This window comes from Protopterus annectens, chromosome 16.part0, assembly GCF_019279795.1.
Source record: "Protopterus annectens isolate FY-2018-M chromosome 16.part0, PAN1.0, whole genome shotgun sequence".
NCBI classification, from domain to species: Eukaryota; Metazoa; Chordata; order Ceratodontiformes; family Protopteridae; genus Protopterus; species Protopterus annectens.
The window spans coordinates 858246635-858273060 of record NC_056750.1 but is presented as its reverse complement, the minus strand read 5'-3'; the positions used below and the strand labels follow the sequence as shown (position 1 = coordinate 858273060).

At 42.3% G+C, this 26426-nt stretch overlaps 1 protein-coding gene across 1 annotated transcript in view; it reads left to right on the top strand.

Moving 5' to 3' along the window:
* CHD8 (chromodomain helicase DNA binding protein 8) overlaps positions 1 to 26426 on the top strand; it is a gene marked incomplete in the record, with an annotated part of 4119653 nt that overhangs the window by 254786 nt on the left and 3838441 nt on the right. Inside the window, 1 exon segment of the mRNA XM_044057960.1 lies at positions 6172 to 6504. Within this exon segment, the coding sequence (XP_043913895.1) occupies positions 6172 to 6504 (333 nt within the window).

Sequence of the window (26426 nt, the reverse complement as noted above, 5' to 3'; positions counted from 1 at the left end):
TTTAAAATCTCGAACTCGCGTTTGCCCGAAACGGAATCCGACGGGACGAGAATACCGAAAACGCAGATGACTGAAAAGGTGAGAACCCGATGGACTCGGTAAGTGTGCGATCGAGTGAGGGATTTAGTGTTAGGGAGCAGACAGGTAAGTGTGCGATAGTGAGGGACTGTGGGTTAGGGGTGGGTTAAGTGAGTTAGGGTTAGGGTGCAGGTAGGGTGTGTGTGCGATGGTGAGGGACTGTGGGTTAGGGGTGGGTTAAGTGAGTTAGGGTTAGGGTGCAGGTAGGGTGTGTGTGCGATAGCGAGGGACTGTGGGTTTAGGGGTGGGTAAGTGAGTTAGGCTTAGGGTGCAGGTAGGGTAAGTGTGCGTAGTGTCGGACCTTAGGGTTAGGGTTTGGGTTAGGGATAGTGCATATGTTATGTAGTGTACTGTGTTGTTTACGTGTAGTGTGTTGGTGTAATGGTTTTCGGTGTTTTGCGTTGTCGGCGTTTTATGTTGTCTGTCTTTTCGTTTCGGTCATTAGTGTGTCGGGCAAACGCGGTTTCGAGGTTTTAAAGGTGATCCATATATATATATATATATATATATATATATATATATATATATATATATATATATTTTTTTTTTTTTTTTTTTCTTTCATTTGGGGGGCACCTGACATCTAGGGCAAGAAAAACTGATGTAATGGTGTCGGCTGCATGGTTTATATCCCTGACTACTTGACGTCATATAAGATGAGACAGCAACTGACGCAGGACCCAAGACTTTGGTAATCAGGCCGACCTGAGGGGATACCTGCAAGCAGAATAACCCAAATGTAATGACTGCAACAGTGAATACACTCTAACGTCTACATTTATGGTAAGTGTACACAACTGTACTTTTTGGATCTTTACTTTATTCATCTGTTTGTGATGGTACTCCAGTTCAAAATGCTGACTTCAAACTTTACCACCTATTCCCCATTTGAGTTTTTTTTTTTTTATGTGACCTTAGATTTAAGCTACATGTCATCACATTTCTGTAAATAGGCTTCAGATATTTTAAGATTTTCTGTGTCTGGATCACATTGTCAGTTCTTTACATTACCCCTTGGTCTGTGTGCTGTTTCAAGGGTATTCGCAAAGTGTCTCCAGTGATGGCCTGTTGCAGACTTCAGGGCATTCACGTTATTTCCTTATTTAGATTACTTTCTTATCTTTGCAGAACCATTTTCGAAGTGTCCGGAATTTCACGTGAAAGAGGGATCTTCTACACAGACTGGTGTTCCTAGAGAACATGTAGTCTTGTCTGACTCTCACAAATTGGCATTTTAGGGATGTCTCCTGGACACCTCTATTTTAATTTTTTCCTGTGAAAAAGTCTAGTTTGCATTTACATCTGTCCCTCAGTTTTTCCACATGAGCATTCCCTTGTGGGACAGTAGCCTACGAATTCTGGGTTTCGTGGAATCTATGATATTATTGATGCCTCTTGCAGGACTAAGAGAAAAATCCAGTGGTACCTGAAACTTTTATGATCCAAGCATCAACATCTCAGGTCCCAGTTTTGGGGCTGTGAAAAGGGAATTTTGTTGGTGGCAGTACCTTCTTTTTCAGAATCCAGATCTTCCATTCTTTCTTCCTGCTCTAACACAGTCTGTCACAGCAGACACCTCTGAGTTTGGTTGGGGGTGGGGCAGTGTCCATGGGAATAAAAGTGCAGGGTCTTCAGAACAAACAAGATTGAGCTGAACAAAATGCTGAGAGAGATTGGGTCTTGTAAATACTGTTAACACTCTCAATAGTATGCGGCCCCCAGGATGTCTACAAGTGTTAACAGACAAAGCCACACTGATGTGGTTCATAAACAAGCATGTGTGACCAGATCTTGCCCTCTATGCAGACTAGACATGGTAGCCTTGGATGTATCTTTTTTAGCACAGTCTCACTCTTCAGGCATCTTTCTCAGCGTCGGAGCAGAATTGTGTGGCATCCGAGCTCAGTACGGCCAGGACAGACCCTTACAAATGGAAACTGAATAAGGGAGCCTTCCAAGAATTAAACCGTGGAGAGATGGGTTTGCCTCCTCTCACAGTAATCATTTGTCAAAATTCTGCTCTAGGACTTGTGCAAGAAGGCCTGGAAGACTGATTTTCCTTTGCTTGGACAGGAATGTTTTAATATGTTTCCCTGTTTATTTTGTCTAGTATTAAGGGTCATTCTGAAGACATGGAAGGGACTCTTCTAAGCTATCTGTGGTCGAATCCCTTCTGGTGCAGGCAACAGTGGTTCTCCATGTTTTTTGGGAAACGGCCAAGGGGCTGTGTGATTCATTCCAACCCCAGATAACTACAACTGACTGCCCTTTGTGCTCTTTTTTTTTTTCTGAGATTGTACAGCCAGTAATGGAGGCAAGAAAGCCTACTACTAGAAATTCCATAAGTAGCAAATGGAAAATGTCTCCTAGGTGGTACCAGGAAAAGAACCCACACCCATTCAGAGCTCATGGTTCTGTAGTATTTGTGTGAGCTATTAGTCTATTGTCTACCTTCATTCAAGGTTTATCTGTTGGAAATATCAGCATGTGTGTTCATGACTGCCCTCTTTTCAATTAAATCTCCTATGAAAATGTTTTTGAAAGGGATGTTGCATAGTGGCCTTCAGAAAAGTGGTGGCTACTGTTTGGAATTTTAATTTTGTGTTGGAAAATAACTTTTGCTCCATTTGAACCAGCTCATCAGGCTGACATCTTATCTGACTTGCAAGATCTCATGGTCGTTCAGCTATCTCTAATTTTCCACAGGTATAGTGTTTCCTTTAAGAAATAATTTATGCCTCAAGTGTGAGAAATGACTTAAGCTAAGGTATCCATTCCTATCTTATTTCCAGAAGCCAAGAATGAATGAGAATGGAAACTGCATATCTTGGAAGCCAACAGACAATTCTGGTACTATCCCGACAGAACAAAATCTTACAGAACTTCTGATCACGAGTTTGTCCTTTTTTGTTACGTACCTAAGAAATAATTTGTGTCAAGCAAACTGTTTCTAAATGGCTATATCTTGCTAAAACCACCACCACAGAATGATTCCAGGCAGTTTCAAAGCCCATTCTACCATGCCCTTGACTTTAGCTATGGCTTTTTGGAAAGGATTGGACTTGAAGTATTTGGAAAGCAGCAACTTGGTCCTCTGTGTGTGCTTTTACAAAGCACTATATAAACTATATTCCTTTGCCTGGTGTAGGGCAGTTTTTTTCTAGGCCCATTCTCCAGTGGCTCCTGGACCCTTCTCTTTTTATTTCTCAGTTCTTTTAAACCATCAGTGATGCATAAAAAGAGCATGGTACATTGGTGTCATTTAAATGCAACTGTCCCAGGAGATGTTCAAGTGTAGAGCATGGTACAGATGTCAGTAAATGTAACCGTCCCAGGCGATGTTTAAGTGAAGTGCATGGTACAGATGTGTTAGTAAACGTAACCATCCCAGGCGATGTTCAAGTGAAGTGCATGGTATATTTGTGTCAGTAAATGTAACCGTCCCAGGCGATGTTCAAGTGAAGAGCATGGTACAGATGTCAGTAAATGTAACCGTCCCAGGAGATGTTCAAGTGAAGAGCATGGTACAGATGTGTTAGTAAACGTAACCATCCCAGGAGATGTTCGAGTGAAGTGCATGGTACAGATGTGTCAGTAAATGTAACGGTCCCAGGAGATGTTCAAGTGTAGAGCATGGTACAGATGTCAGTAAATGTAACCGTCCCAGGCGATGTTCAAGTGAAGTGTATGGTACAGATGTCAGTAAATGTAACCGTCCCAGGTGATCAAGTGAAGAGCATGGTACAGATATCTGTACCATACACTTCACTTGAACATCGCCTGGGACGGTTACATTTACTGACGTCAGTAAATGTAACCGTCCCAGGCGATGTTCAAGTGTAGAGCATGGTACAGATGTGTCAGTAAATGTAACCATCCCAGGCGATGTTCAAGTGAAGTGTATGGTACAGATGTCAGTAAATGTAACCGTCCCAGGCGATGTTCAAGTGTAGAGCATGGTACAGATGTGTCAGTAAATGTAACGGTCCCAGGAGATGTTCAAGTGAAGAGCATGGTACAGATGTGTTAGTAAACGTAACCATCCCAGGAGATGTTCAAGTGAAGTGCATGGTATATTTGTGTCAGTAAATGTAACCGTCCCAGGAGATGTTAGTTAGGGCTGCAGCTGCCGCTCCCTTCCTCCATTCTCCTCCTCTTTTAATGCCTGGGTGTGAACATGTAGTATTATGTTAGTGTTGTCCTTTCAGGGCTCCCTTCCTCCATTCTCCTCCTCTTTTAATGCCTGGGTGTGAACATGTAGTATTATGTTAGTGTTGTCCTTTCAGGGCACCCTTCCTCCATTCTCCTCCTCTTTTAATGCCTGGGTGTGAACATGTAGTATTATGTTAGTGTTGTCCTTTCAGGGCTTTAGCCTCGTCCTCCTCTCTGACATCAGATTTCTGAAAGCTTGACACACATGTTTTACTTTAGTCAGTTTATGCTGGTTGGGTACGTGTTGCATCCTTAGTAAGATATAATCCGTATAGCTTGGGCTACTGCAGCAGTGATCATTTGAACAACTACCGTTTATTTGCAAAATATTTAGTAGGTCATCTCAGTGAGGCTTATTTTATCTCCTGCTTAAGTGTGGGGTAGCTTTCTCAGACCAGTTGACCAAACTGAGTATGCTTTTAAACAGGGAAGGAAACTTTTTATTCGTGAAAAGAAATTTTATCAATTTTCTTCCATCTTTCTGTTTAGTAAGAACAAAATTGATAGAATTGTTTTGTTTCTTCTGGCATTATTCTGCAAACACGTGACCTTTGGTTTTATAACGTACAAGCTGTTTAGGTCCCCATGTCTTCTGCTTGTGGCCTGGATTCTGTACACCTCCTACAACTTCAAATCCTCTCTAGACTGATCACTTAATTCCAAATCGTTTGGCTGCTTAGTAGTCTTTTATAGCCAGGCGACTGCTTATCAGTTCTAGTTTTAAAGCCAGTTGGAACGAATGTTGCCAACATAGCCAAGTAAAATGAAGCTTCATCTACCTCGCTCGGTCATGTGACCACCATGATGTATGCTGTGTATTTTCTAGTGTATTTAAAAAAAAAATCTTTTCTTACCTACTTTATACGTTTTTTTCACTTTCATCCATAATAGAGACAGAATTTGATGCCTGTTAGTGTGTATTGGGTGGCACAACTGTATGTTGTGGTTGTTGTACAGGGTTTATGCAGTCTTTGGTTCCAGACCATATAACTGTACACAGTGTGTACCTCCGTCCAGTTAGCTCTGGGGCGCCTTAATTCATATGTATTTTTACAGATAGCAGTCTTCCATATCCATCCATTTCTCTCTCAAAATCTCCCCCCCCCCATCAACAAGAGATCGTACTTTTGGATTAGTGTACTCGTTTGCAACTCCAGAGGGACATCGTAATGCAATGTCATAGCATCTGCTGTCATCAGCTTGTGCACCAATGGCGTGTACATGCTAGATGTGCACAGATTATTTTGATTTCTCTTTAGATTGCCTCTCACATATGACAAGAGAGCCTTCACCATAATTGTCATGTGCATATCCATTTTCTGTGTGTTGATTCAAGTCTCTGTTCATAACGTCTTTCATTTTTCTTGGCAAACCTTGCCCTTCAGTTTTCTTACTTTTCTTAGTGGAATCCTGTAATATCACATTTTCTTTATGCATTGCCACATTTCTTTCTGTCATTTGAAAAATTTAATTTTAAATTACTATTTAAAACTAACTCCTGGAGTTACTTAGGAGAGTGTCCTAGAGTACCATTACTAGGAGAATGTCCTAGAGTACCATTACTGGAAGTCTGTGGTAAGTGCCTAACTTTTGTTTGACAGAGAATATGCAGTTGAGTTGGAAGGAGATGACAGTACACATAGAATGCATGAAGAGATAGAGGAAATGCTGACTCTCAGAAGAACGCACTTGAGCTGAAAACGCAGTGCTGCTAACACTAGTGTGTCCTACTTTGAGGTGTGTGTTTCTCACTCTTATCTCTTTCAGAAGGTGGTAACAGAGTAGTTGTGCTAAGCTGTGTGCTGCACATACCCATTGTAATGCAGTATTAAATTTCGATGTGGTACACAATTGTGAATCTTTCTGCTTTTTTTTGTTTAGGGAGAGTCCAAACGGATCACTCTTGTATTGCAGCAGCCTCAACAAGGAGGTCAACAAGGACAGCGTCACGTTGTACTTGGAAACTTCCCAGGGAAGATTGTGCTTCAGGGTAACCAGCTGGCTGCCCTCACACAGGCCAAGAATGCCCAAGGCCAGCCAGCGAAAGTGGTGACTATACAGCTACAAGTTCAAAATCCCCAGCAGAAGATACAGATAGTTCAGCAGCCTGTGACCACAGCAGCTTCTGGCCCGCCAATGGTTCAGACACAGGTGATAGGACAAGCTCAGGGACAACGCCTGTCTGTACCTCTTAAACTAGTCTTACAGCCTCGAGTAAGTACATTGTGTTAGATAATGTGATACATTACTGTAGTATCTTGGCGAGTGTTAGATAATGTGATACATTACTGTCGTATCTTGGTGAGTGTTGTTGTAACTAAGCTTCAAGTTGCAAATGTGTCCAAGAAGTGTCAAGACACATGGCCTTAAATTCAGAAATTGATACTGAAAAATAACAAGATCTCATTTTAAATTGTCGTATTTCTTGCAACTTAGTTTAAAGAAATGAAACCTCTTTCAGATAGGCAGCGTTTGAGGTGATTCCTATGCATTTCCAACCTTTTAGATTTTGTTGACATCCTCTGTGCAAAGCACGTATCCCAATTTCTATGCTACATAATATGGCAGTATTATAAAAGTTTGCAGTACAAGTACTGGACACCAAATATGTGCAAATGCTGAGCTGCAGATTGATCAGAGCATAGGTAAAAATGAGATCTGTAAAATTGATTTAATTTGCTATGGGCTTTGACCCTCTTCCCCCAACAGAACAGGATATAGGGAGTACCACCTCTATTCGTGCTACTTAAAAATGGCAATTCCAGGATTATTGTATGGCAGAGTAGTAGGAATTTTCAGAGGTAGCATCAGTCTGTCTTTAGTGTTTACTGAAACAGTTGCTTGCTTGTGTTAACACCCCAGGATGTTGAACATGTATCAAACAGCTGGCTCGCTCTCACTTAACATTTTTAATTGTATTTCTTGTATGTTTTTAAGATACCCATGGGACTGCTGTGTTAAGTTAGGAAACAGTCTTGTGTAGTTGCAAATTAATTCTCAACTGTTTAAGCTGTAAGCATTTACATCACAGAGAATGGGCTTACTTTACATCAGTACCCAGATTGGCGAATAAGCATTCTCCAGCAGGGTATTAATGAACAAGTAATTCCCGCTGAAAACTGAGTCTGCTGCTCCACGGCAGCATATCAAGCTACCGTGGAGCTTGGGCTGAAAAAAAGGATTAACGGCCACCATTATTTTACTCATGCTAAGCAGCGCTTTTGCTATTCATTGAGTGTAAAATGTAAAAAAAAAATGAAGAAAAATAAAAAAAAGTATGTGTTTGTGTATGAGAGTGTAAGGGTATGAGAGAGAGAGATCTGTTGAGCTACTATTTTGCACTCACTAAGCAGTGCTTCTGCTGTTTAGCGAGTGTAAAATAAAAATGTGTGCGTCTGTGAGACTGTGCGTGTATAAAAGTAAGAGTGAGTGAGTGAGATGTTCTTCGTGTTTCACTGTTGCAGTCATTACATTTGGGTAATCTGCTGGCAGGTTGCCCTCAGTCGGCCTGAATTCCAAAGTCCTGGGTCCTGCGTCGGCTGCTGTCGCCCCTTCCCTGATGTCAGGTCGTCAGGGGTATAAAAGATGCGGCCAACGCCATTTTCTTTAGTCTTTCTTGGCGCGCGATGCCCGACGCAGAAGCAGTTTGCAAGTGCCGATCAGCCGACTCCTGAGATTTTCGTGTTCGAGTTTCAGATCCGAAGTTTTCAATAAAGCTAAGTACCCCGTTAGGGAAACTTTTTTTCTTGCTCCAGTCCGATGTCAGGAAAAGTAAATAATTGTATTTCTTGTGGAAAGCAAATACCTCATAAGGACTTTGAATCTTACTGTATTCCTTGCCTAGGCCTTGATCACAATGTTTCTGGTTGTCGGTTTTGTGCTAGATTTGACCAACGCACTGTTCAGCATTGGTATGATTTTGTTTTAAACTACTTTGGACGTTGGTTTAATTATCCAGAAATGTCGTCGGATAGCCATCCGACTACCGGAGTTAACAAAAAAACGCAAAAAAAAAGGAGAGAGCTAGACAACTGAGGCCCAAAACTCATGACGAACCTTCTCCTAAGCCAGTCGCCGGTTGTCAGTGAGGTGCTTTCGCAGCCCCTGACACCCGCTACTTTAGAGTGGCACGCCGCTACCGATTCCCACGTGGAGTTGGCCATGCCGCTGGAAACTCAAGGTATTGGAGCCTCAGATAATATTCCTTCAGATGGGTCTGGAGTCGCTGAGCAGGCACCGGCTTCTGAGGGTGTATTCAGACCTTAACATCTTTACATTAAACCAACCTCAACTTCAAAGGCAAAGACTAAAGCACCCTCTAAAGCAAAGAAACAAACTCAAGAGCCACATGGACAGTCCTCTATGCCCAAAAAAGAGATGCTGAAAATGGCCGCAAACTTGATTACCTTGATCAGGGGTTCCCATCCCCCTCCTGATAAGAGGCCTAGGCAAGATTCATAGATTCATAGATTTTTTCATAGATTAGTACTAGGCTAACTGCCCTTGTGAGCCATTTTAAGCCTAGCCAGTTACCCCTTGTGAGACTCAAACCCTGCACCTTGTGTTTGTAAGGCAAACACCTTAACCATTAGGCCACCCTCCCAACCCTTTACAAATTTACATTACTGAAAGTACAATTGCTGGAGAATGAATAGCACTGGATTTGAATAAATGATTCTCTGATTGGACATTGGCCATAGCCCAAAGCTGAAGATGTGCCCAGCCTCAAAAAATCTAGCTCTGAGCTTGATTTTCCTGTATATCATCCAACATTCAAACTTACTTAAATTCTTTACATTATACTGACACTTTCCATGCATGGTTGAAACAGTCTTGCTCAGATCATTTTTAACTTTATTGTTAACCATCCAAAAATGGTATATGGAGGAGGAGGAGTGACAATGATCTGTACCCCAACAAAAAGCACTTACTGGAGAATAGCACAGACTGTGCTCTCTGTTTTAGTACTCATCAAGTGAACACAAGCTCATTTCACTATAGGCATACATCATTGAAGAAGCTGTCTGCAATGTTTGCCCTAACATAAAGCACTTATTATTTAACTAACCCGCAGAGAGCTATTGTAAGGATAAAATCTAGCATTCATTTTACTAACTGATACCATTTCAAAATCTGGTTTCAGAAGCCCTCATATCTAAACCAACAAGACAGCACCTACTGGCAAGTTGAACTGCCAGTACTGTCTGCAGAGGTAGCCATCGGGTGACAAAAATTTTTTACACATTACGGTGGCTGCATTGAATGTGCCCTAAGGGTAAATGGGCAATGGTAAGTTTTGACCTGAAACAAAGCACTTACATTTTTCAAAGACATGCAAGAGTGCTATCATATGGTGAATGCCTGCATAAACCTTCCCTGAAAGTTGGAATACTCTAATTTTGCTCCATGATAAATGATAGAAGCTGAAGTGACATGGATCGGTACCCCAACAAGAAAGCACTTACTGCATGGTATAAGAGCCAGTGCCTTCAGTTGCGGTACTCATCATATGACAGATCTCAGACCCATTTCCAGAATTAGGGACTCCTTGCTGTTTTTTCCCTCTTCAGATCAGGTTTCTATTTCTTCTGATTCCTCTTCTGATCAAGAATATTCTCTTCCCCCTATGAGGATTCTGGTGCTGAAGAATCTATACCTTCAGCTTCTCCTCCAGAGGACTATTCTTTTGGGGAAACCTTGCATACCATGAGGGAGCATTTCCACTGGGAGAGCAAAGATTTTTCAGAATCTAAAAAGAGGCTCAGGGATTTCCTTTTACTACCTCAACACAGGCCACTAACCATCCCACCTGTGTTAGACATTGTAGATGTGTTTTCGGAGTCTAGTCTTACCCCTGACTCCTTACCTCCAGCTCCTGTTAATCCTACAGATATTACAGGGTTCCTGACTGTCATAAATTCCTTTTTAAAAACCCTGCTGCAGACCCAGAAACTATTTCACAGGGTTCCAAAGAAGTTAAGGCTTCCGCTGCAAAAAACCCTACCCCCTCTGACAGATTCTAGAGCACTGGATAGATGGGGAAAAAAGGTTTACACATCTGCTACCTTGGCTATATGGGCCTTAAACTGTCAGTTTCATATAGCAACATGTCATGGCATTGCTTAAACAGAAAATGTTATTAAACTCTGAATGTGCCGAAAACAAGGAAATGCAGGATGTTCTTCATCTCACATTGCTGCAGTCCTTACACTTGGGTAGTCCGCTGTCCTCGGTCGGCCCGAATATCAAAGTATAAGGCTGACGTCGGTCAAGGCGCATTAGACTGACATCAGGACGTCAGGGTACAAATGCGCATGACCGACGTCATATCCTCAGTCTTTTTTGCCGCATGGTCCGATGCAGAAGCAGCGTTGCAAGTGCCGTTCGGCGTTCTGAAATTTTTCAATTGAGTTTCAGACCGAGTCAAAGTTGGCTAAGTACCCGTTGGGGAATATTTTAGTTTTTTCTTGCCTCAGTGGTTTACCGGATGTCAGAAAAAGTGAATAACTGTATTTCTTGTGGGAAACAGATACTGCATAGAGATTATCATACTTTGTGTATTCCTTGTTTAGGGCCTGAGCACGACGTTGTTGGGTGTCGCTTTTGTGCTAGATTCAATAAGCGCACTATTAAGAGAAGGTTAGATTGTGCCAGGTTAGTCTTGAAGCGGTGCAATTATAATATGCCGTCGGATGCTCCGGCCCGCTTCAAGAAGCGCAAGGATAAGGCAGCTAAGCCCAGGTTAGGCAGTCGTCCGTGGACGCCGGTTCTTTAGAGGTGTCGGTGGAGCCGGTGGTTCCACCGGAGGTTTCTCTGGAGTCCCAGGGGGAGACCTTGTTATTGCAAGATGTGGCCTCTCAGGAGGCAGGTCAGGCTGAAGGGGCTTCTCTGGTTACTGTACTCCCCTCCCTTCCCAGGGTGGTTAGGCCTTCTCCTTCTGTTTCCAAGGCTTCTCCCAGAGGCAGGCCAGCTTTAGCTTCAGTTGGTGTCACTCCTAGTTCTTCAGGATCTGTGCCCAAGAAGCATATGCTTAAAATGGCAGAAGATTTGATTACCTTGATTAGGGGTTCTTTGCCCCCTCCTGATAAGAGGCCTAGGGTGGAACCTGAGTTGGGGAGTTTTGAGCAGGCTTCAGATGTTTCAGAGTCTTCGGCTGAAGACTTGCAGGAGTACTCTCCTTATTCTGATTCTGATGTGGATGATTCTACTCCTTCTGCTTCTCCTCCTGAGGATTTTTCTTTTTCAGAGACTCTTCATTCCATGAGGGAGCATTTTAAGTGGGAAGGTCAGGACTTCTCTGATTCCAGGAAAAGGCTTAGGGAATTTTTGTTTCTACCCCAGCATAGACCTTTGGCTATACCTCCTGTTCTGGATGTTGTGGAGGATGTGTTTGCAGAGGCCTCTCTTAATCCTGATTCTTTGCCTCCTGCTCCTGTTAAGCCGGATAGGTATTATAGGGTGCCTGAAGCTCATAAGTATATTTTTAAGAGTCCTAGGGCGGACCCAGAAACTGTTAGTCAGGGGCCTAAGGGTGTTAAGGCTTCTGTTGTTAAAAATCCGGTTCCTCCAGATAAAGAGGCCAGGGCTTTGGATAGATGGGGAAAGAAAGTCTATACTTCTTCTACCCTTGCTATGAGGGCTCTGAATTGCCAGTTTCACATGTTGAAATACCAAAACTATCTACTGTCTCAATTGAAGTCTAAGGTAGATGCTCTGGCGGAAGGTATTGACTGTAAAGAGTTACAAGATTTGGTACATGTCTCTGAACAAGTGGGTAAGCATTCTTTGCAATGTGGTTTTGATGCTGTACAGGCCTCGTCTAGGGTGGCTGCCACTGGATCAGTTCTTCGCAGGCACGCCTGGCTAAGGGATCAGAATTTAGCTGACCATGTTAAGACAAGGATTTTAGATGCTCCTTTACAATCTGATGTGTTATTTGGTTCACCTGTTGAGGCAGTCTTAAAGAAAATGGAAGATAAGGCTAAGTCTATGCAGACTGTTAAAGATTTTTTGCAGGTTCAGCCTCCGAAGTTTAGCAGAAATTGGCCTACCAAGGGGTGGACGTATCCTTCTTATGATTCCCAGTCTAGGGGTAGGTCTAGACGTGGTAGGGGCAGAGCTCAGGGCTCTTTCAGGCCTAGAACAGGGAGTTCTCCTGCACAGTCTTCGGGTGAGGGCAGGGGTCAGTCCTTTCGTAAACAGACCCAATGACCTACCTTTTCAGCTGCCAGAGCCTTCTCGCCTGGCAGCACCTTTGGGAGGAAGGTTGGCACTTTTCAAGGAAAATTGGAGTTTAATTACCCAAGACAGATGGGTATTGGATATCATACACCAAGGTTACAGGTTTTATTTCCATACCTTGCCTCCTTTCAGAGGCATGCCAGACGTTCCTCCTCAGCAAAGAATAGAGGCTCACAAACAGATTTCTCTGCTGCTCCAAATGGGAGCCATACAACCGGTCCCTATGTCAGAAGTGGGCCTAGGATTTTATTCTCGCCTGTTCCTAGTACCAAAGAAGGGGAACACGTGGAGACCAATTTTGGATTTATCTGTCCAACACTTATCTGGACATTCCCAAGTTCAAAATGTTGACGTTACAACAGCTTTTACCTCTGCTGGGCAAAGATCACTGGATGGTGACTCTGGATCTCAAGGAGGCTTACCTTCATGTTCCTATCAGGCTAAGTTGCAGGAAGTATCTACGTTTTCAGGCTGGGACTTCTCATTATCAGTTCTCTGCATTGCCCTTTGGCTTATCTACTGCGCCCAGAGTGTTCACGAAGGTTCTGGCTCCAGTGATAGCTTTCTTCAGGCTAAGAGGAATACAGATCTATCCTTATTTGGACGATTGCCTGATTCTGGCTCAAGGAAAGGACGAACTTCTTCATCATCTACACTATGTGATAGCAGTGCTAAGATGCCTGGGGTATTCTGTGAATGAAATAAAGTCCAGTCTAGTACCCTCTCAGGACATGTGCTTTCTGGGTGTGAGACTGAATACAGCATCCCAGATGGCCTTTTGACCCCGGACAAACAAAAGAATCTTTCTCTTTACTTCCATCAATTGTCTCATCAGTCCAGGCTGACTGCAAGGACAGTCCTTCAAGCCTTGGGGTTCATGGCATCTTGTATTCTGGTGCTTCCCAATGCCAAACTGCATATGAGGAAGCTACAATGGTATCTCAAGAATGTATGGACACAGCACTGCCAAGATATGGACACTGTCATTCAGATAATACCTTGCATTCAAAAGGAATTTTTGTGGTGGGCTCAGGAATGTCACCTAAACAAGGGACTCTCTGTGACCCGGCCAGAGGCGAGTCAGATTCTAACGACAGATGCCTCAGACAAAGCTTGGGGAGCTCATCTAAATGGAAAGTGGATACAAGACACGTGGCCTGCCAGACTTCTGCATCTACATATCAACCTGAAGGAGATGTTAGCAGTCCAATTTGCATTAATAGCTTTCAAGGATTTACTTCTTCCAGGGCAGGTGTTGATTCTAACAGACAACACAACTGTCATGTGGTACATCAACAAGCAAGGGGAACTCATTCTTATCCTCTGTGCAGACAAGCAATGATTTTGTGGGAGACTGCTCTCAGTTTAAAGCTAAATCTACAGGCAAGGTTTCTGCCGGGAGCACAGAACTCCTTAGCAGATGTGTTGAGCAGACAAATTATGGATCCCCACGAGTGGAAATTGGATCCTCATGTGTTTCAGAAATTGACAGTGTCATGGGGAACTCCAGACATAGATCTGTTCGCTTCTCCACTAAACTACCAGCTGCCAAAGTTTTGCACAAAAGTTTTCATCCCACAGCTTGGAAAGTGGATGCTCTTTCCTTCAATTGGAGCAATCTTCATGTGTATGCGTTTCCACCTCTGCCTCTCCTCCCAAAGGTACTTCTGAAGGTCAGACAGGACAAGCCAAAGATGATTTTAATAGCTCCAGATTGGCCTCGACAGCATTGGTACCGCTACTGAAAAGTCGATGCACGGAGCCTCCATGGCCTTTACCTTGATTCCTCACCTGCTGTCTCAGGAGAACAGTCATTTACTCAATGTCAAACTTCACTCTCTTCACCTGACAGCCTGGCATATTCTGTTTTAAACCCTGGAGGGTTTCAGCTTCCACAGCAAGTTTTGAATGTTATTTTGGAGGCCAGAAGGCCTAGTACAAGGAAAGTGTACGCAGATAAATGGAAGAGATTTTTATTTTGGAGTGCAGCAAAAGCATTTGATGTTTCTAAGCCTAATTTAAGTGTGGCTCTTCAATATCTTACTGAGTTACTGGACAAAGGTTTGTCCTTCTCTTCTATTAAGATTCATGCTGCAGCAATTTCTGCTCACTATGATTGTGACCCACCATTGTTTTCTCATCCTTTGTTTAAGCAATTCCTTAGGGGGCAAAGAATATAAGACCCCCACGGAGAGCTCCTACTCCTGCTTGGGATCTCAATTTTGTGTTGGAGAAACTCACTCTACAACCTTTTGAGCCTGCAGCTACTGCTGAGTTAAAATATTTATCATGGAAGACTGCTTTTTTGTTGGCCATTACCTCTGCGAGAAGGGTTTCTGAATTACAGGCCCTTATGGCAGTTGAGCCTTTCTTAATTTTCCATAAGGATAGGGTATCTTTGCGTACTAATCCTTCCTTTATGCCTAAAGTGGTTTCTAGTGTGGCTTTAAACCAAACTATTCATTTGCCTACCTTTTATGCAAATCCCCAAAATAAAGGGGAAAAGATTTTGCACACTTTGGATATACACAGGCAGTTGCGATATTATTTGAGCAGAACTAAAGGGTTCAGGCAGTCTCAGCAGTTATTTGTTTCTTTTGCTTTGAGTTCTCAGGGCAAGCCTGTGTCAAAAAGTAAAAACCAAAATCACACGTAACCACAAATGAAACAACTGGCAGAGAAACCAAAAAGTAATAATAAACAAAGCTTCAAAAAATAGCGTAGCCACTGAATTTTAATATCCGCTTTCGTCCTGGGACTTCATCAGAATAAGAAAAATGCTTAAAAACACACATTTAAATACATGTTAACAAATCAAACACAGTACCTGATTGGATGAACAATTAAACAATTAAAAACCTTGTTGATGAAAATTGTTAAACACCTATTTCAAAAAAATAAAAACACTAATAGAAAATGTTTTTTTATGTAAAAAAAGCAGAAATGGATAATTTATCCTTATCAATGTTAAACAATTCATTTTTTAGAAAGCATTTAATGTTCACTACATCATTCAACCCTGGATTTTTGTCAGCATGAAGTTTAATCTGCCAGATAGCTTCTCTCTGTTCAACTAACTTTTTAAAAATCACCCCCTCTCAAATCAGAATGAACCACCTCTAAAACTGTAAACAAGAATTTTTTAAAATTCAGACATTGAACAGAATGTCTGAAGAGAGCACTATTGTCATTTTTAATTTTAATATTGTAAAGATGTTCTACAATACGTGTATGTAAGCTCCTAGTAGTCATCCCTACATAAAATGCAGGACATGAACTACATAGACTTAAATAAATAACACCTTGTGTCTTACATGTTACGTATTCGGGAACAGAAAAGGAAAGGTCCATATTTTCTAACATAATCATAGGCCCTTTAGCTATAAATCTACATGTACTGCAATTGTTGCAGGGAAACATACCCTTAACTATAGAGGAACTGGGTCCTACTTTGGAAGAAGGTTGTTCAAGTGCCTTTTTGATGTTAAAAGAATTTCTATATACAAAAAAAGGTTTGTTACCAGCCACCTCATGTAAATCATGGTTACCATGAATAATTCTCCAGTTTCTGTTTAAAATATCACAAATCTGTTTGTTATTGATATTCATATCTAGAGAACACACTAAATTATAACTGTTTCTAATCTCCGATTGCACAGTGTTTGAACATATATTGTTATCTTCCGTTAAGATAGCTTTGTAGTGGGATAGTCTTTTCTCCATAACCTCACTTATAGTGGAATTTAATAAATCAAGATCATAACCCCTGGAAAGAAATAAACCTTTTATGAGGATGAGTAAATTTACCCTTAACAGTTTTGGTACATCTATTAACTTCTTAGATGTAAATTTATGGTGGGATGTTCATTTGAGGAAGTTCCAGAGTAAGATACACAGGAAAGAAACCTTCACTAACAATTATGTTCATTTTTTTAGTGCTCATCCTACACATGTCAAACGTAACATCCCAAAAGGGCAGTTTATTCGAGCTTGTAGGATGACTACGAGAGCTCAAGATCTAGTCATAGAATTTGACTTTATAAAAGGTTTATTTCTTTCCAGGGGTTATGATCTTGATTTATTAAATTCCACTATAAGTGAGGTTATGGAGAAAAGACTATCCCACTACAAAGCTATCTTAACGGAAGATAATAATGTATGTTCAAACACTGTGCACTCGGAGATTAGAAACAGTTATAATTTAGTGTGTTCTCTAGATATGAATATCAATAACAAACAGATTTGTGATATTTTAAACAGAAACTGGAGAATTATTCATGGTAACCATGATTTACATGAGGTGGCTGGTAACAAACCTTTTTTTGTATATAGAAATTCTTTTAACATCAAAAAGGCACTTGAACAACCTTCTTCCAAAGTAGGACCCAGTTCCTCTATAGTTAAGGGTATGTTTCCCTGCAACAATTGCAGTACATGTAGATTTATAGCTAAAGGGCCTATGATTATGTTAGAAAATATGGACCTTTCCTTTTCTGTTCCCGAATACGTAACATGTAAGACACAAGGTGTTATTTATTTAAGTCTATGTAGTTCATGTCCTGCATTTTATGTAGGGATGACTACTAGGAGCTTACATACACGTATTGTAGAACATCTTTACAATATTAAAATTAAAAATGACAATAGTGCTCTCTTCAGACATTCTGTTCAATGTCTGAATTTTAAAAAATTCTTGTTTACAGTTTTAGAGGTGGTTCATTCTGATTTGAGAGGGGGTGATTTTAAAAAGTTAGTTGAACAGAGAGAAGCTATCTGGCAGATTAAACTTCATGCTGACAAAAATCCAGGGTTGAATGATGTAGTGAACATTAAATGCTTTCTAAAAAATGAATTGTTTAACATTGATAAGGATAAATTATCCATTTCTGCTTTTTTTACATAAAAAAACATTTTCTATTAGTGTTTTTATTTTTTTGAAATAGGTGTTTAACAATTTTCATCAACAAGGTTTTTAATTGTTTAATTGTTCATCCAATCAGGTACTGTGTTTGATTTGTTAACATGTATTTAAATGTGTGTTTTTAAGCATCTTTCTTATTCTGATGAAGTCCCAGGACGAAAGCGGATATTAAAATTCAGTGGCTACGCTATTTTTTGAAGCTTTGTTTATTATTACTTTTTGGTTTCTCTGCCAGTTGTTTCATTTGTGGAAGCCTGTGTCAAAACAAACTATTTCTAAGTGGATTGGGTTGTGCATTGCTTTCTGTTACTCCCATCATGGCAAGGAGGTTCCAGCTGGGATTAGGCCTCATTCCACTAGGGCTACTGCCACTTCAACAGCTTTTTTAAGGGGGGTGGCAACTAAAGATATCTTGGAGGCAGCTACTTGGAGTTCAGTCCATACTTTCTCTAAGCATTATCACCTTCCACTTTACTCTAAATCTAGGGCTGGTTTTGCCACTGCTATTTTACAGGGCATTTTGGCAGCTCCTGCTTCTTTATAGTTGTGCCATCCTCCCTTACCTCTGCTTTGGGATTCTACCCAAGTGTAAGGACTGCAGCAATGTGAGATGAAGAACATAGTACAGTTTTGTACCTACCATAAATGTAGATGTTCGAAGATCCACATTGCTGCAGTCCAATTTACCCTCCCTCCTTCCCCTCTGTAGTTAGAGGCGGTTGTGTGGGTTGGATTGTAAATATTGTGTATATTGTATATATTGTACATATTATTAGTACTAGGGTGGTTGGTTGTTTTGTTGTCTTTGTGTTTTGACCTTTCTTGTTAGGGTCTTCTGACATCTGGGGCAAGAAAAGACTGAGGATATAACGTCGGTCATGCGCATTTGTACCCTGACGTCCTGATGTCAGTCTAATGCGCCTTGACCGACGTCAGCCTTATACTTTGATATTCGGGCCGACCGAGGACAGCGGACTACCCAAGTGTAAGGACTGCAGCAATGTGGATCTTCGAACATCTACATTTATGGTAGGTACAAAACTGTACTATTTATTGCATGCAGCTGAACAAGTTGGAAAGCATACTTTGCAATGTGGTTTTGATTCTTTGGAAGGCCTCCTGCAGGGCTGCAGTTGCGGGTTCTCTAATTAGGAGGCATGCTTGGTTAAAGGAACAAAATCTGCCTGATCATGTCATAGTTAAATTATTAGATGCACCTTTACAACATGATACTTCAGTGTTAAGGCAGAAGAGGTGTTAAAGAAAATGGAGGACAAAGCTAAATCTGTGCAAACTGTCAAAAGTTTTTTTTACAAGTACAGCCACCTAGGTTTAGGAGACACTGGCCTACAAAGAATTGGTTCTTTCCTGTGTCAGACAGACCTCAAAGAAGGGGCAGATCAAGACTCCCTAGAGGCAGATCTCAGGCGCAAGGTTCATACCGGTCAAATCAGTGGGGTGCTTCTACCTCCAAAGTTGGGGAAGACAAATCACAACCATACAGGAAACGGTCCCAATGACTTCCCTCTGCCTGTACCAAGCACTTATCTCCTAGCAGCACCCTTAGGGGGAAAATTAACACCTTTTTCTTAAAATTGGCACATTATAACCCAGGACAAGTGGGTCTAAATATTGTGTCACAAGGGTACAAGTTCCATTTTCATACCCTGCCAAAGGCAAATGGCTGGCCAGATCTGCCAAAAAATTAATGGGCAGAGGCACAAAAACAAGTCTCATCCCTCATGGACATGGGGGCCATTCAACAAGTACCAGAGCAAGAGCAGGGACAAGGATTTTACTCAAGACTGCTCTTGGTACCCAGAAAGGACAAGACCTGGAGACCAATACTGGACCTGTCTATTCTGAACACATTCCTGGATATACCAAAATTCAAGATGTTGACTTTGCAGCCACTTCTGCCCATACTGGGCAAGAATGCTTGGCTTGTGACTAGACCTAAAAGAGGCATACCTGCATGTCCCAATCAGACGATTATGCAGAAGATACCTCAGATTCAAGGCTGGCTCAATGCATTGCCAATTCTCTGCACTGCCCTTTGGCTTATCTACTGCGCCCAGGGTCTTTTCAAAGTGCCTGGCACCAGTCATTGCATTCTGCAGATAAAGAGGAATACAAATATATCCATACTTGGACTGCCTAATTCAAGCAGAGAACAAGGACGTTCTTCTACAGCATCTGGCGTTTATGAAAAGACTTCTAACATGCTTAGGGTACACAGTCAACGAAAAGAAATCAAAACTAGTACCCTCTCAAGAGATAATATTCCTGGGTGCAAGCTTAAATACAACTGGCCAGATGGCTTATCTCGCTCAAGACAAACAAAGGCAACTGACTACCTATTTCAAAATATTGGCAACAAAGCCCCAACTATCTGCAAGAAACATTCTGCAGGCTTTGGGCTTTATGGCATCCTGCATCTTACTAATTCCATATGCAAGACTGCATATGAGGAAACTTCAATGGTACCTAAAAAGTGTTTGGACTCAACATTGCCGCAGCCTGGAAACAATGATTACTCTCATTCCCTGCCTACAACAGGAGTTTCAATGGTGGGCAAAGGCTGGTCACCAAAACAATGGACAGCCATTCACATTACCCCCAGCCAGGCAGACGCTAACAACGGCTGAATCAGATTATGCCTGGGGGGCCCACTTGGCAGGAAGATGCATTCAGGGCACATGGTCCTCAACCCGAATGCATCTACATATCAATCAAAAAGAGGTGCTAGCGGTTCAGAATGCCATGACAGCCTTCAAGGGCCTACTTCATCCAGGACAACTACTGATAGACAGACAAACAACATGGTCATGTGGTATATAAAGAAGTGAGGGGGCACACATTCTTTCACCCTTTGCAGACTAGCCATGACTTTGTTTGACACAGCTTTGACTTACCAAGAACATTTGCAGGCACTATTCCTGCCAGGAAAGGAAAATACTCTGGCAGACGAACTAAGCAGAAACCTCATGGATCCCCACGAGTGGCAGCTGGATCCACAAGTCTTCAGCATGATAACAAGGAAATGGGGATGCCCGGACATGGACCTATTTGCCTCCCCTCACAACTACCAACTAAAAAGATTCTGCACAAGGACTTGTCACAGACGAGCATGGAAAGTGGATGCCCCATCTTTCAGCTGGAAAAACCTATCAGTATATGCCTTTCCTCTACTGCCTCTCCTGCCCAAGGTACTCCTAAAGGTCAGACAGGAGAAGCCAAAGATGATACTGATTGCCCCAGACTGGCCCCGCCAGTACTGGTATCCAATCCAAAGGAGCTTGTCTCCGTGCCCAGCTTGGACCTTTGCTCAAATACCTCATCTACTGTCCCAGCAAAACAATTGGATCCTGCACAGCCAACTCAGGACTTTAAACCTGGCAGCATGGCGGATTATGTAGTCATACAAAACACACCTCTCAGTAAAGCTGTGATGGATGTCATTTTGGAAACCAGAAGGCCTAGTACTAGAAAATCTTATGCTGGAAAATGGAAGAGATTATGTGCTTGGAACCAGGCACAAGGAACTGATACAGCTGTGCCAAATATTCCTCAGATTTTGCAATGCTTAACTGAGATGCTGGACAAAGGTCTATATTTTTCATCTATTAAAATTCATGCCTGTGCCATTTTGGCTCATTACAATACAGAGCCACCACTCTCTTTTCTCATCCCTTATTAAAGCAGTACCTCAGAGGAGCCAAAAATTTAAGACCTCCAAAGAGATCACCAGTGCCTGCTTGGGACCCTCAACTATGTCTTGGAAAATCTCACCCTGCCTCCTTTTGAGCCAGCTGCTACTGCTGATATAAAGTTTTTATCTTGGAAAACAGCTCTGCTCCTAGCAATAACTTCTGCAAGACGAGTTTCAGAGCTACAGGCACTCGTGACTGTGGAACCTTTTATAATTTTTTTTATCCAGACAGGGTCTCCCTGAGGACAAACCCCACATTTATGCCTAAGGTGGTGTCAAGTGTGGCTCTTAACCAAACTATTCGCCTGCCAACTTTTTATCCAAATCCACAGAACAAGGGAGAGAGAATTCTGCATTCTTTGGACATAAACAGACAGCTTAGATTCTACTTGGACAGAACCAAAGTTTTTTCAGAAAGAGCAATTACTAGTGGCATATGCTGCAGGATCACAAGGAAAGGCTATCTCAAAGCAGACTATTTCAAAGTGGATAGGCCACTGCATTCGTTTCTGCTACTTACATCATGGTAAGCTAGTGCCTGAGGGTATTAGACCACATTCCACCAGAGCTGCAGCCACTTAAGCAGCATTTTTCAGGGGAGTACCAGCCAAGGACATTTAGAGGCTGCTACTTGGAGTTCAGTGCACACCTTTACAAAGCACCATCATCTGCCACTCTACTCTAAATCCAGGGCAAGCTTTGCTGCTGCAGTTCTGCAGGGCCTCATAGCTGCTACTAATGCTGTTTAGCTCCAGCCTCCCAGCCATAGCTTTGGGACTCTACCCAAATGTAATGACTGCAACAGTGAAACACGAAGAACATTAGTACAGTTGTGTACACTTACCATAAACGTAGATGTTTGAGTGTATTCACTATTGCAGTCCATGTTACCCACCCGCCATCCCCCTTTCTTCTGATGGAACCTATCTTTCCTTTTCTGATTTATACAACCTATGTGGTGTATTTGCATGTAGATGAAGGTAAAGTTTATATTGGTGCATGTATTTTTATATGTATATAAATTTTGGCTACCCTTTCTGGGGACACCTGACATCTGGGGCAAGAAAAACTAAAGAAAATGGCGTCAGTCGCATCTTTTATACCCCTGACGACCTGATGTCAGGGAAGGGGCGACAGCAGCCGACAGGACCCAGGACTTTGGAATTCAGGCTGACTGAGGGCAACCTGCCAGCAGGATTACCCAAATGTAATGACTGCAACAGTGAGTACACTCTAACATCTACATTTATGTTAAGTGTACACAACTGTACTGTCTTTAAATACTAAAAACCTCTGCCTGATTACACTCTTTCTGTCTGTCCCACGGGCATCCCTCAGTAGTTTGCGCAACTGTAAGTACCATTTATACTTACGATTGTACTTGCATATTGAATCAAAAAACCTGATGTAGAAAGGCACCACCTTTTGACTTAGCTTTTCTGCCCTTGCTTCATAGGAATCCCCAGTAGTGTACTCGCTTATACCATAGTCCATTCTTTTTTAATTAGTACTCGATTGAGTCATAATTTACTGCATGTCCCTTTTTAAAACCCCTGGCATAACTACATTATCTTCCTGCTTCTCAGTGAACTGCAGCTCCCCATTGGTATATAAATAATAAAAACAAACGGGTAGCGTTCAAACCAAAATGATAGGCTGCCCTATTTCTGTAGTTGCTAACCTTCTCACTGATTGTTTTCTGTTTGGCAACTGCTGCTCCTCCCGGAAGGTGTAAGCCGCTCCATTCGCCCTTTGGGCTCACTCCGCTCCCCTGCCCCCAAATTCCACCCGCCCCCACTACCTGTACTTTTGTACATCCCCTGACTCCTCCCCACCCAACACCTCTCCAATCACAATACACCTAAGCCAAACCCCACCCACCTATAGAGCTACATCACCCCAAACATCCACCCCTCCTACAATGCTGTACATAACATCTCCCCCTATAGCCCCATTTGCCCTACTAATCTCTCTTCTCTTGCCCATCTCACACTTTTTCCCAACCCTTATCATAACTCTCACACACTCCACTACATCTTATCAGCCTCACTTCCCATCTTACTTATCCATCTCACATGAACTCTTTACCTCTAACTCAATATATTTTTTCAAACCAGAACTGCTCCCAACCCTCCCTGTACTCCCCTCTTAAATGACGTACCAGAAAATCACTACTTTCACACAACCCAAGCTATCCTTGCCCAATACACTGCCTCACTATTGTACTCCACCACATCTCTCTCTCCCTAGCTGGTAGCATCCACCCCAACCCCATACCCATCCCTGGCATCAGTCTCACTAACCCTTCTACTCAACCCACAATCTCAGTCCGTTTGCCTTGCAACACTTAATGCACAAAGCCTAAAAAACAAATTCCCTAACCTCCATGCCTGGCTCTGCCATAACCACCCCATTACTGCCATTTTTGAAACCTGGCTGAAAACCTATATAAAAGATAGTGAAATCCTACCACCAGGTTTCCAAATCATTCGCATTGACAGAGCCCACAAAAAGGAGGTGGTGTAACAATAATCTACCCCACATCCCATACCATAACTCCCTATTCCAATAAAATACCAACCTTTGCCAACGTTGAAATTATAAAAGGTTTACTAAAAATAAACCACCACAAGTCCCTGTGTATCGCTGCCCTCTATATTGCCCCTGGTGATATCAAAACTCTTAAGCATCTGTCCTGGTTCTCCTCCAATATAAAAAATAAAACTTGCATACTCAGTGATACCAACATCAACTGGAATACTATTAACTCTGAAACCCCATCCCACACAATCAACCTGTACAACTTCTCCCAACTAATACAGTCTCCAACTAGACCAAATAAAGATGGTACTCCATCCCACCCTCTTCCTCCACCACCACCCCAATCATCAACCTTCCTCCACATCCTTCTGCCTCAAGCCCATCCCCACAAGCACTAAAAAGACTTATCAAACTCGTACTCTGTTGCAATGCGCCCGGCAACCTTCCACCCACCTTCCTCAAACAATCTGCAGACGGCATTGCCTATCCCATCTCTATTCTTTTAAATAGATCCATACAAGAGTCGTACGTCCTTTCTATCTGGTGCTATGCTTACATCATCCCCCTCAACAAAGGTGGCAAAAATATTGATACTACCAACTTCAGGCCTGTTGCCATCCTTTCCTCGCTTTCTAAAATACTAGAGAAGACAATACAAGCACAACTCCTGGCACACCTAATACTAAATCTCCTCTCCCCTAACCAAAATTGTTTCCGCCCTGGCACCATGACTGTCCTTCTTTCCTTTCTTGAAACTATAAACTTCGAAAGCAACTCTGGCAAGTTCGTATCCACACTATTCCTAGATCTGTCAAAGGCCTTTGACACCATCTTACACACCCTACGTATATCCCAACTCTCCACCATCGCCTGGTTTTCCAGCTACTTGTCCAAGTGCCAACAAGCTGTCCAATGGAAAACTTCAATTTCCCCCTTCCTTCCCACACCCACAGGTGTCCCAGAAGGTTCTGTTCTTAGCCCTCTTCTCTTCAACCTATTAACAACTTTCACCAATCCATTCCAGACTCGTCTGTCATCCAATATGCAGATGACTCAACAATCATCTGCTCAGCCTTCTCCCCGTCTGAGCTCCTAGCAAAAACGCAACTAGCCTTCTCCAAAACAGAAACCTGGATGCAGTTTAACTGTTTGGCACTAAATACAGTTAGAACCAAACTAATGTTTTTTTTCCCTTACCAAAAACTTCATTAAAAAATCCACATTCACCATATAGAGCCAAATGAACTCACTCCTTGAAATCGTTCAAAACACCAAGATTCTTGGCATCATTATTGAAGAACTAAAATTCGACACCCGCATCCGCTCCGCAATCAAGAGAACACACCAAAAGTTAGGTCTCCTCTACAGGCACAACCACTTCTAAGCCCCTCTACCCGTCAAATTCTTGCATCTATCTTCCTACTCCCCCTCCCTTATGTATGGTCCCCCTCTCATCCCCAATCTCCATCTTGGCCTTGGGTCCAGACTTGAGTCCTGCTATCACAAGATCTCCAAATTTGCAACCAATTAAAAAAAACTCATCCCACCACTGCCATTCCTTCCTCACCCTCAACTGACTTGAACTATACCCAACTACCTCAGTTACCTACAACTCACCATTGCCCACAAGCTCATCTTTAAACCTGCCAACTGCTCAGCTCTCGCTACTTCCTTAAAACCTTAAATTCCCAACCGCTCACTCAGATCCACAAACCAAAATCTCCTTCAGGTCCACAAACCTGCATGACCTCCTGACCATCTATTGCTGTCTCACTCCTTAGCTAAACAGTGGAACTCTCTCCACACACACCTATGTAACCTACCTAACCATACAAAGTTCAGCTACTCTCTCCTCTTTCTTCCAAATGAGAATGCCCTTGCCACGCTCCAACTTAACCCCCCCCCCTATTCCACCTTGCACTGACTCATCCAACTACTTCTGTTATTACTTCATCCCTAACAAAAACTAATTTTCTCTGTAATGTCTATTGTACTATATTCTGGGGTTGGCTGCAGTGGTACAGTGATTAGTGTTGCCAGCTCACAGCAAGAGATTCTCCAGTTCGATCCTCGGCTGGTGTGCCTTCTGTGCAGAGTCTGCATATCCTCCTTGTGGTTGCGTGGGTTTCCTTCAGGTGCTCCGGTTTCCTCCTACATCCCAAAGACATGCTGTAGGTGGATTGGGCACTCTAAATTGGCCGTAGGCTTGAGTGCATGTGTGCCTTCTGCGGAATGTTGAGTGCCGGAGTGGCAACTAGACACTAAAAAGCCACTGCCAATCATGAGCGGACAAGGTGATCCACGGTGGCGACCACTAACTGGGAAAAGCCGAAAGAAGATGATCTATTGTATTATATTCTCCAATCTCAATTATACTGTTACCCTCTCAGTGCATAATATTTTCCTAACCCACTAATGGCTAGCAGCTATATATTTGAAATGTTAAATCTACAGTTGAGTTTATAACAGAAATATTCACTTTATGTAAATGTTGATATTTCTGCATTGAATTTTGTCTTTTAATTTATGTAACATTGTGGCAAGCAAATATCATGGAGCTTATCTGTAAATGTTTAATTAGCTGTATGAACTATGTTCTTTTGTAATGTGAAATGTAACTTGCAATTATTGTGGAGCTTTTCTCCCCGGGCGTCCACTGAAAATGGGCTCTTCTTGGCCCAGTGGACTTATCCGGTCATCAGACTAAAATAAAATAAATAA